Raw genomic sequence first — 11,134 nt, 5'->3', positions numbered from 1 at the left:
TTTTTTTTGTTTTCAAGCTCGTGTCGGAAATTAATTCAAGAGCCGAAATAACAATTGGTAGTCTTGAAGCAATGGATTAATAAGGTTTGCAATGCATTGTCAGCATCACCTTCCATAGTAGAATAAGAAATTCATTGTCAGCATTTTGGCCGTTATGATCGTATTTCTACGTGTGCAACACATCCTTTCCCCCCCACAAGATGCCCTCACACCAAAACGATTGTGGTATGTACACTTTGAACACCTCATGCTCAACAATATATCCACAGGGCTCTCGGTTTAGACTACAATTCGATCACGTACCACAATCAATAGTTAATTCACTTGGAGAAAGTAAACCGACCAATCGGGGGAAAGAAAACTCTCATGGACATTTCATCGAATAGATAACGTGCACCTGGTTAGAGAACCAGGCCTGGGTAACTCAAACTCGGATTCGCGACCTGACTCTATCTAAGATCAATACACGGCGTTTGCAATTGAAGCAATAAACTCATACGAAGTAGAATTCGATCCTAGCAAAACATACAATATCTCGGCTATTTTACTCAAAACAGAGTTGTACATGAGGTTCGATCTTACCTGGTTAATGAGCGAATCCGAGACTACAAATGGCGGCCGAAGGAAAAAAAACCGCAACAAGAATGTTGAAATTCTGGAAAATGAAGAGCAAAGTTCAGCGACAAAGATTTTGCGGATTGAAGCTCGAACTCGCCGGAGATGGGGCTTGAATTTGTCGGATTAGAGCTATGGAGAAGAATTTGTGAACTGGTTTCGTGAAGCTTGGATATGAGAGGAGTTGTGTGTGTGAAAAATAGTTGGACAAGAAAAATCCTATCCGGGTCTATCTCGCCTCCCCCTTTAGGTTTTTTTTTTATCTGGGTTATATCCCTTCTATATCCGACTTTATCTTATTTTGAACAACTATCAAATACAGGATAAGATAAAAATGTAATGTGATTTAATTAGTGAAATTTGTGAATTTTAACAATTATGCCAATAATAGGAGGCGTTTTTGCTGTTTTTTTTTTTCCAATAGGCACTAAATTGTGCAAATTCGCTACCCCTCCATTACGATATTCTAATCGTGCATATAGGTTGCGAAAATGAATTTTTTTTAGGCTTCATTTTTTCCGTAGAAACTGAGTCTATGGAAAACATTTTATTGAAAATGATTACTTATATCGCTTAAAATAATTAGTCAGTAAAACATATTTTCATTATCGACAACAATTTTTGTCTAAACATTTGCGTAGACGACAAAAATACTTTCATTAATTCATTTTTGTAAACGATATAATGGATCATTTTTAGGAAAATGTTTTTCAAATCATTCATTTTCCGCGAAACAAACGGAGGCAAAATGTTTGAATTACGTATCTTATTTCTTTATTAGTTATTATATCGATTGAACTATTATATACTCGGGTAAGAAAATTTTTGTAATATTGAGTTGGCTTTTGTTTTGTTTTTTATTAAAGATTCCGATGAATGAATGGAAGAAAGTTAGTATATATGGCATGTAAATCCCAAATAAAGAAACAAATCTATCTGTCTATCATTTATCTTCATTTTCCATTTAGCTCTTATATAAATTAATTATTCTTATATAAAGCAAAGAGGATAAAAAAAAAGCAAAATTGACCCAAGAAAATGGATAAAAAGATAAAACAAAGAAATTAACTACCCACTTTTTCTCTCAAGAAGGTAAATCCCATAAAATCACTTAAAGGTCCTTATAGCGCAATAACCAATCTCATCCTTAATTTTATGTGAGAATTTTTTTTGAGCTTTAAACAAATATCTTCTTTTAATTACTGAAAAAAGCAAAAAATATTCACGTAATGATTTATTACTAGATTAAAATCTCTAGAGTAGTAAAAAGATTGTAAGCCCTCTTTTGAATAGGGTGTAATAAAAACTATCGGACTCAATCCGATCTGCTCATTCCTCAGGAGATTATCTAGGTGTCGGTTCGTTAGCTCTTTCTCTGTCTCCATCCCCTCGCAATAGCCCTGAATCGCGCGCTATGGCGAGCCTCGATCTCGCTCAGTAAATCCCGCTTTCACCATCCTTAAAAAAGGTCGTGCCCTCTCTTGGATCTGGTGTGCCGACGGTCGAGCTCCGACGGCTCGAAACCCCCTCAGTTGTTCCTCGAGCGATCGCTCCGCCGTCTCGTGCGTGATTTATCGATCCCCCTAAAACACAATTTCCCAAGAAAAAAAAAGAAAAAAAGGAAAATAATGGGCCTGGTGCCATCTTTCTGACAACTTGAAGCCCAAGCCCATTTGGCATTGAAGCCCAACAAAGGCCCAGGGCAGCCCAGACGAACCGCCTCGACGCGGTTCAGGCTTACGCGAAGGTGTCTCTGCAGGTGTCGGCATTTTCGAGCATCGAAGGAGGCTTCGAGGGGCTCGTGTTCGTTCTTCGTGCCGTCGCGTCTCAACTGGGTCGGCATGAACTCGGGTAAGCTTCGTTCCCCGAAATCCCACAATTTGCTTGCTGATCGACCTCCATTTGGCCGCCTTGCTCTTGCTGGGTTCCTTGCATGTTTGGTTTCTTGAACGGCGACGGCTCTGGTCGGCGCCGAGAAGCCCCTGGACGTGAAATTGGAAATGAACATTTGTTTTCGCGCCTCTTGTTCCTTTTCTGATGAACCCATCGTTGGCTTTTAGATTATCGGAGTGAGCCGCGAAAGATGCGAGTGGGTCGCTGAAATTGGAGATGTACATTCGTTTTCTCGTCTCTTGTTCTTTTTTTGATGAACCCATCATTAGCTTCTAGATTATCGGAGTGAGCTGTGAAAGCTGCAAGTGGGTCGCTGTTCTTCACTGATTTTTTTCCTTGCTTAGTTCATGGAAGCCTGTGTTTGATTGTGTCCGAGGCTTACTTAGTTTGGTTCTTTTCTTCAACGACGATGGCTCTGATTGGCGCCGAGAAGCTCTGGACATGAAATTGGAATTGTACATTTGTTTTCACGCCTCTGGTTCTTTTTTTGATGAGCCCATTATTAGCTTTTAGATTATCGGAGTGAGCTGCGAAAGATGCGAGTGGGTCGCTGTTTTTCACTGATTTTTTTCCTTGCTTAGTTCATGGAAGCCTGTGCTTGATTGTGTCCAAGGCTTACTTAGTGTGGTTAGTTTATTTAGTTTACTTAGTTTGGTTCTTTTCTTGAACGACGATGGCTCTGATCGGCCGCGAGAAGCCCTGGACATGAAATTGGAATTATACATTTGTTTTCACGCCTCTGGTTCTTTTTTGGATGAGCCCATTATTAGCTTTTAGATTATCGGAGTGAGCTGCGAAAGATGCGAGTGGTGGGTCGCTGTTTTCACTGATTTTTTCCCTTGCTTTAGTTCATGGAATCTGTGTTTGATTGTGTCCGGGGCTTACCTAGTTTGGTTAATTGCTGCTTGCATACGATCATTTGATGTTGTGTCGTTTCTAATTGCCCTTCCTGCAAGACTATGTGGTGTATGTACATGTCTGATTAATGATTCGATATTATTTTTTCTATTAGCCCGATAGAGTTTGTTGTTGATCTGTGGAGTCCTTGGAAGGGAAGAAGCCGAGCATGTGATGAAGCAGGAAATGGGTTCGGGATCCCGGTGCACGCGATCTCAGGCAGCTCCGGACTGGAGCGCTGGCGATTTGCTAATACTCGTGAATGAGATTGCGGCTGTCGAAGGGGATTGCTTGAACGCGCTCTCTTCTTACCAGAAATGGGAAATTATCTCAGAAAACTGCACCGCGCTGGATGTAGACAGGACTGCGAATCAGTGCCGCAGGAAATGGGAATCCTTACTTGCTGACTACAGAAGGATTAAGCAGCACGATTCACGGTCCGGTGTCAATTCATATTGGTCTCTGGGACATGATAGAAGAAAAGGTTTTGGCCTTCCTGAGACTTTTGATAGAGAATTGTTTGAGGCCATCAATAATCTTCTTATGGTGCGGGAAGATAGAGCAGATACAGAGCCAGACAGCGATTCAGAAGCAGAAGGTGACACGCGTGATGCTGCTGCTTCCGAATCTGGTATTCTTGTCTTTGCTTTTTACGTAACTTTAAGAAGTAACATTAAGATTTGCCAGTCATACATTATGCTTTTGGAAAAGTTGGCATAATTGCTTGAGGTTCATATTCTAGTAACGATTTCATTCCATAGAAATCTCATGCAAGTCTTCAATCTGATTACCTCTTTTGTTACTTCACTCTTGGAGCTATAACGGTTTCCTCCCACATGCAGTTCTCCCGAATGTCTGTATAAATAAGCTTGATCGTTTGATGCACGTGGGCCATGGTGCAGTTGCCTTTCTTCCATTCGTCCTTTGTTGTTTCTTTCTTTTGGTTTATACTGTATCTCATACTTGTCAGAAAGGTTCAAAGCGATTTCCAAACTTTTGAACATTCCTTAATATTGATAATTGCATAGTTTAGAAGTCAGTCGAGAATCTCTTTATTTTTAATCCAGAAGACAGTTGATGGGCATTATTTTGGTCGGAGTAGAATCTTTTCTGTTCAAGATGTTGATCAATAATGGACATTCACCATGAAGGTCAATTTACTAAGTTGTACCTCTGGAGATGCAGCGCTCCACATTCCAAAAACTTGCGAGAGGACTCAGTGCCTATGCACATATAAGGTCGTCTATATGCAGGGCTTTTAATCTTGGTCAATCGATCATATTTTTTATCTGCATGGTCTTACCAAAGTAATGAAATTGAGTTGATTTTGTCACAGTTAGGTATTAATAGTTTATAAAAATTAGAATGAAATGTTTCCTTAAGAAACACATTTTGAAATGTTTTCCTTAAGAAACATATGTAAAAGGCTTTAAATGGGCTGTGAAGGGGGCTGACTATTTTCAAACCCACTTGCTTGGGATTTTTCATATATGCATGATCTTAACTAACTTCGTGGTGAAATTGGTGGAGTTTCCAGGTGGTTGGTCCACTTACCTTATTCAGCTCAATATTATGGAAATAGCAGTGTGGAAAGAATATTTTGCATATACAGGTTGTAGGGCCATACACCACATTCAGCCTAAAATTTAGAAATAGCATTAGCTAAAGAATGAATTATACCAACTTTATCTACATTAATTGGTTAATAATCCCTTGCTAACTTAAGCTTCCTTTCTTCGAGTTTGGTCTAACTTGTTATCCCTCGTCTAACCTGAATGATTCTATACTACACATCAAGCATCAGTAATTGCAGTATGGGGTGAAATGAAACTGCCATTTTCGAACTATGTTATTATTTTAATTTAACTAGATGTTCTGGAATTTCATTTATAGAACATGTAACACAACAACAATTTATCTTGACAGTTCTTTTGCTGGTTCATTGCGACAGAAATATATTTAGGGAGTTTAAGTGATACAATTGAGCAGATGTGCATGTGATATCATATTACCTTTTTGTCTACTAACTAGTGCTTATCTATGTTCAATTCATAGGTGATAAATTATGTTGATAGTATTCGTGAGACTGTTTTATATGAATCATCAAACTTATGAGCCAACTTGAGTTTTGTTTGCACTCTACATGATCATTCATGAACTATTTAATACGGTTGGTAGATGGATTTGAGACTTCTAAGCGTATCTGTACAACATTACATCTATGAGTTATTATAATTAATTTGATGGGTGCAATGTTCATGGTAGACAGAGAGTACTCCTAAAATAAGCCCAAGCCCAAGCGACCTCATATGGCTGCACTGATGATTTTATTAGTCAAACTAAGTATTTCGATGGATATAATATGATATGTCCAAATTTATGGTGTATCCCATTTACTCCATGGATGTGCGTGAGTGGTCTTGTGTATTTGCTTTGCTAGATGTACGCCTAAGTGTCACACCGTTAGATTTTATAATTGAATGTGTGACCTTATACGAGTTTTATGATGTGTCAGCTACAAATGAAAGTTACAAGGTCTCATTTATTATATCGATAGGCTCAAGAGATTTCGTGCATCTTTACTAATGTATTCAGTCGAACTTTTATGTTAGGTCTAAGTGCGTCTCATCTTGATTCATGATGGAAATATCGTACTTAACATAAGGAGTCAAGACTCAAGTGCACAGATGTGTCTCACTTTTTCAAATTTCTAGGGATAACTAAAGTATGTTGATGAGCTCTAACACAGTCTATCTGAATATATGATGTTTCACATGCAATCCATGGATGAGATTGAGTGGTGTATCGCATCTACACTAGCTGAGATTGAGTGATTTAAGATTCAATTGTATCAATAGAACATCTAATGTACTCCATGAGTTAGCTCAAGAACTCAAATGTACACACATTAGAATTTGTGAGCTTTTCTACATTTTGACGAGTCCAATGAAACTAATTGCAATTTATGGTGGTTTGATTTACTTTTTAGATAAGCTTAACAGGCTTAGTGAATTTGCACTACTGGATTATTAGTTAAACAAATATCAATGGACCCATTTTTTTTTTTCTGTTTCATATTCCTACTTTTATGAGCTCATGTGGTTTTGATGACGCATGGAGTGTAGTTTGTCTAAGTTCGTGGTCTTGTGTACTCTATGCACGAGCACAAGAGACCTCATGTATCTAGACTGCTAAATTTATAAGTCAATCTAAGTAACACAATGGATTTAATGTAATATATCTAGATTTATGTATAACTGGTTTTGTTTACTCAATGGATGTGGTAAGATGAATAACTGTATGTCCACCAGTCAATTTATGAGCTTATATAAGTTTTTATGATGCAACCACTTTGATCTATCTACATTTATAGCAAGTCCACTTGTTATATGGATGATTTAAGAAACCTAGTTGTATTTGTATATTTTTTTTTTGTGAATTAATTTGGTTTTTACAATGGGTCCAATATAACTGACCAAAACTTGTGGTGGACAAACTGTCTTTGGTATATAAGCAAGAGCACATGTGTGTTAGCCTTTTACTAACTTATTGTTATTCTGTTTTTGTTATAAAGTTGACGTTGATAGGTAGAGTGCGAAACCGCAATATACATGGAAAGATAACTCTCAGATGAGTTTATGTATTATTTTAAAAATTGTAGGTTAAAACATGTTGAGTAAGTAAACAAGGGCAGTTGAGCATGGGAGCTGTGCGTCAACGCATGGGATGGTTACGTTACCTTTACTACTATTATAAGATTTTAAGATTGTAAGAGATTAAGTTATGGTTCTTTTTAAGTCAGAGCTTTCTCTTATGTTTGTTTTATCTAGCACATCTATCTGACGGAGCTGTTTAGATGGTATGAAATGGCTTGACTGAATATAGAAAGTCAAGTTAGTCATACAAAGTTGCGGGGACAGGTTCATATGAATTAAATTTAATAAGAATAATTGATTTCGGTAAAATAACAACGTAGCTGGAAGCAAATTGTATCTGGAATATGGTTGTGCGGGTTGGATAGAGACAATAGCAGTACCTTATACAGGCTTAACTTCTACTTGAGCCAAACAAAACTGAAATATGATGACCCTAATTTCTGAAATGGCAGATCCGGAAATACCTGACTCTAATTTTAGCACCGTGTCGGAATCCAGTGGTGGATGGCTGTGCCATAGTTAGCAGTAGAGCTTGGGTATCGTTATCAACTGTAATTTAGAAAAAATGCAAATTAGAGATACACCATAAAGTAAAGTTAGATGAAACAAAGTGATTATGCTTTGTTTGATAAATATATATACTTGTCCTTGTACAGGCTACATGGACTCATGAGCTATGACAGGTGTTGTTTCAAGGGGACAATTTATGATTATCCCAGTGCTTAGTAAAATCCAAGGATACTGGACACATTAGTGTTCTTGGAGTCGTATATACTTCTCTGTGCTGAATATCGTCATATCCTGCCATAGAATGTGGTCTTCCTTTTCCATTTCTGGTTTTGTATAAAGATGGTTCCATAATTGTTTCGTTTTTGGCCAGAGCTTGTTCCATAATGTTGAAGAGAGAAATATTACCTTACACAGCTCAAGTTTCTCCTGGACTATGTACCAACTTAAAACTTCACTCACGTTTAAGAAATTATTACCTTACCTGTCAAGTATGATGTCAGATTCTGTCAAGATGATGGATCAAGCTGGGTGAAAGACATGTTGCTGTGGTCAGAAAAATGCCAGTTAAATTATCATTCATGAAATTGCTCATGAAAACTTCTTTTCTGCGACCTGAAAAATACTCACCACACTATTGCCACCAGACAAAGAAGTCAAGCTACACATTTTAAGTGAAGCTACTGTCACGCTTGTTTGTGAGGTTAAGGTCATTGATGAATTTCCAGTTTATGTGTTACAACAGGTTTGGCCATTCTGCTGCTCTTTATATTAATTTTGCCATAGTTATTGTCTGTTATATTGCCTATAACACGCCTTAACTCGATTCAAAAAGATTGTGTATGATACTCATGTTCCAGAAATTGTTTAGTCATCTTTCTTTCATTCTTCTGGTCACTGGTATGTGCATGGAGTCTGAAACTTAATGTTTGTAGAGTGTCAGAGCATCTATGTTCCTATTCTGTTGTGTTGTGATAGTGACCATTGATTTCTTTGATTTGGTGCCAACAGGTTCTAAAAGGAAAAGAAAGAAACCTGGGCACATCATTGTGCAAGGACTCCCCACAACGAGCCCATTAAAGGATCAAAGTACAAACTTCGGTGTCCTGAAGAAGCGCAGTGAAAATCCCTCAGGTGTGTGCATGGAGTCTGTAAATTTAAGAAGCCTGTACCATGTCGAAGCCTCTGTGCTGTTTGTTTTATTTGTTTCCTTTTATGTCATGTTGTGTCGTGCTTTGGTAGTTCATTTCTTTAATTTGGTATCATCAGGTTCCAAAAGGAAAAGCAAGAGACGCAAGAAAAGCAAGAGAAGCAAGAAAAGCAAGAAATCTATGTCTCCTAAAATCGTTGTGCAAGGACTGCCCACGACGAGCCCACTAAAGGATAACATTATGGCACTGCCAGCTGCGAGCCCATCGAAGGATAACACTATGGAACTCGACATCCCGGAGAAGTGCAGTGAAAATATATTGCAAGAAAGGCCTCAAATGTGTCTTGCGGATGCTGACGTCATGCCTGTGGAGAACTGTGAGGGAAAGAAGCTCGAGGAAAGCTGCTTCGAAGAAACGGGGAAAACAAGTGAAGACGAGCGGGAGCAGATGATGGCCTTGACGTTGCGAGAAAATGCTCAGCTGATCCAACAAATCGTGAATGGGGGTCCGGCGGATCCAGGGTGTGGATATGTAGATGTAAAAAGTGTCGAGAACTCGAAAACCGAGTTCATTAGAGGGCAAGGCGATAAGCTAATTGCGTGTCTTGGAACCATCATAGACACCCTTAACCAGCTCTGTGATGTAGTTCAAGTCAAAGAATGCGACTAATTGCTACATGCTGAATGTAGTTTGGGACTCTGCATTTGGATGCTTTTCATGTGAAGATGATTCAGAGGCTTCCCTCCTGCAGAGCAAAATCAGTGCTATTCCAGTAGCAAGAATTTTGACGTCTGACGTCTCATTCTCTCTCCAGTGGTTCAATCATTGCCGTCACGCCACCACCACGCTATCCTATAGTAACATCTATGCCGTCTCTGGCAGTGCTTGGCCTCGCTCTATCCCCTAGCGTCTCCATTGCGGGTCTCGTTTACCACAAGGAAATCGTTCACCACCAGGACGGAAGCTCGACCTGCCTCTGTTATGGCCAAATCCCGACCTCAATGAAAGATTGCACACAACAATGAGATCGCCCATGGAAGGACGCGCAACAATGACGACCATAGACCAAGATGGATTTGTGGTAGTGGACTTCATATTGTCGGCTTTGTGGTGTGGTCGGTCGCGTCTTGGGGAGGCCTGTGGCAGCTGGTGAGAGGTTGGCGGCGGTTGGCCTTGTGGTGTGGTCGGTGTCGTCTTGAGGAGGCCTGTGGCGGCGCGGTGAGGTTGGCAGTGGTTGAGGTGGAGTTGCGACTAATACGGGGAAAATGACCCTAATTCGTGCAACGCTCACTTTGATTTTACAACTTTTTAACTGATCACTTACAGGGTCATAACTTTTATTAAACGTTATTTGAGCGACTCCGGCAACATACTTCAGGCAACGAATCCTACGAGGATTTATTTTAATAAAAATATATTCGACACGTCCTTTTAAAAAAAAAAAAAAAGAATAAAGTCCATAGTGGAAAATCGCCCAAATGACGTGGTTTCCCGACCCTAAAACAACGCATCGAAGAAGAATTGACGAAGGGGAATAACTAATCCTGTCTCTCAAGCGGGAAAAATGTCACAATTGAAGTATTCTCTGTACCTGTCGTATTCATTGACCTGCAATTTTTTGAAACACGAGCTGTGATTACCTGGTAACAAACGAACACAGAGAAGAAGAAGAAGAACAACAACCATCTAGTTAGGAACGGAATCAAATGGATCTTGTTAGCAACTCCAACAAATCATCAGTAATTCTCCATTGACAACACCGGATCACCGTGGAAACCTGAAAAAACTGCCTGACGCATGATCGTGTCAAATGACTCTCCGATCGTAGTAGACAGACTTGGAAGAATAGGATGTTCAAGGGGGGTTTTTTTCCCCTCGGGAATCGAAAGAAAACACCGTGGTCGTGTGATTGGGGGAGGAAAAGAAAACTCACCGGTGAAACAAATTGGAGGCACCAAAATAGCGGGCGCAAGTAATCACCTGCAATTTTACTAGTAGTTTTAAAAGCAACTTCTCATTGACAGTGCAATTTTTTATTTGCAAATGAAAATGGGGTTCGGGTGACTTAATTTAGCCCCAATTCATCAATTTAGGCAAGGAAAGGGCTAAGCAATGCCATTCTATACGCATTTGGAAATTTTGTTTCCCTGGTGATTTATGTTGGACAACTATATATCATATTAATGCCACATCAAATTTTTTTGCAAGAGAATTTATCAAGGTCACTCAGGTAGACTTTTTTTTTTGTTGAACTTGGCGACGTTAAAGTAATCGGTTGAAAAGTTATGGTATTAAAACGAGTGCTGTGTGAAAATAATAGAATTATTTAGACTCCGTTTGTTTTGCGGAAAATGAACGGTTTGGACAATATTTTCCTTAAAATGATCTCTTTTATCGCTTTAAAAAATGATAGAA

At 39.1% G+C, this 11,134-nt stretch overlaps 1 protein-coding gene across 2 annotated transcripts; it reads left to right on the top strand.

Annotated features, from left to right (window-relative positions):
• The first annotated feature begins 2,356 nt into the window (after positions 1-2,356).
• On the top strand, positions 2,357-9,507 carry LOC115686558 (uncharacterized). Of its 2 annotated transcripts, none has more exons than XM_056318879.1 (4): positions 2,357-2,466; positions 3,521-4,036; positions 8,580-8,702; positions 8,838-9,507. In XM_056318879.1, exons 2-4 carry the CDS (start codon positions 3,580-3,582, stop codon positions 9,386-9,388), a joined length of 1,131 nt encoding a protein of 376 aa, XP_056174854.1. In that variant the 5' UTR covers positions 2,357-2,466; positions 3,521-3,579; the 3' UTR covers positions 9,389-9,507. The 2 variants fall into 2 exon arrangements, with proteins under 2 accessions (XP_056174854.1, XP_056174853.1); XM_056318878.1 differs by having other exon boundaries at positions 2,383-2,466; positions 3,551-4,036.
• The last annotated feature ends 1,627 nt before the right edge of the window (positions 9,508-11,134 follow it).

Source organism: Syzygium oleosum, unplaced genomic scaffold (assembly GCF_021117445.2).
Source record: "Syzygium oleosum isolate NSW1041296 unplaced genomic scaffold, Sole_v2.1 Sole_v2.16, whole genome shotgun sequence".
Taxonomy (NCBI): domain Eukaryota; kingdom Viridiplantae; phylum Streptophyta; class Magnoliopsida; order Myrtales; family Myrtaceae; genus Syzygium; species Syzygium oleosum.
Note: the sequence above shows the minus strand (reverse complement) of the source record. Positions and strands in the feature narration are given on the sequence as shown.

Excerpts from the sequence above, each read along its gene's own strand:
- LOC115686558 (XM_056318878.1), top strand. Across the intron at positions 4,037-8,579 it reads TGCTGCTGCTTCCGAATCTG|GTTCTAAAAGGAAAAGAAAG; the intron begins GTATTCTTGTCT and ends TGGTGCCAACAG. Across the intron at positions 8,703-8,837 it reads GCGCAGTGAAAATCCCTCAG|GTTCCAAAAGGAAAAGCAAG; the intron begins GTGTGTGCATGG and ends TGGTATCATCAG.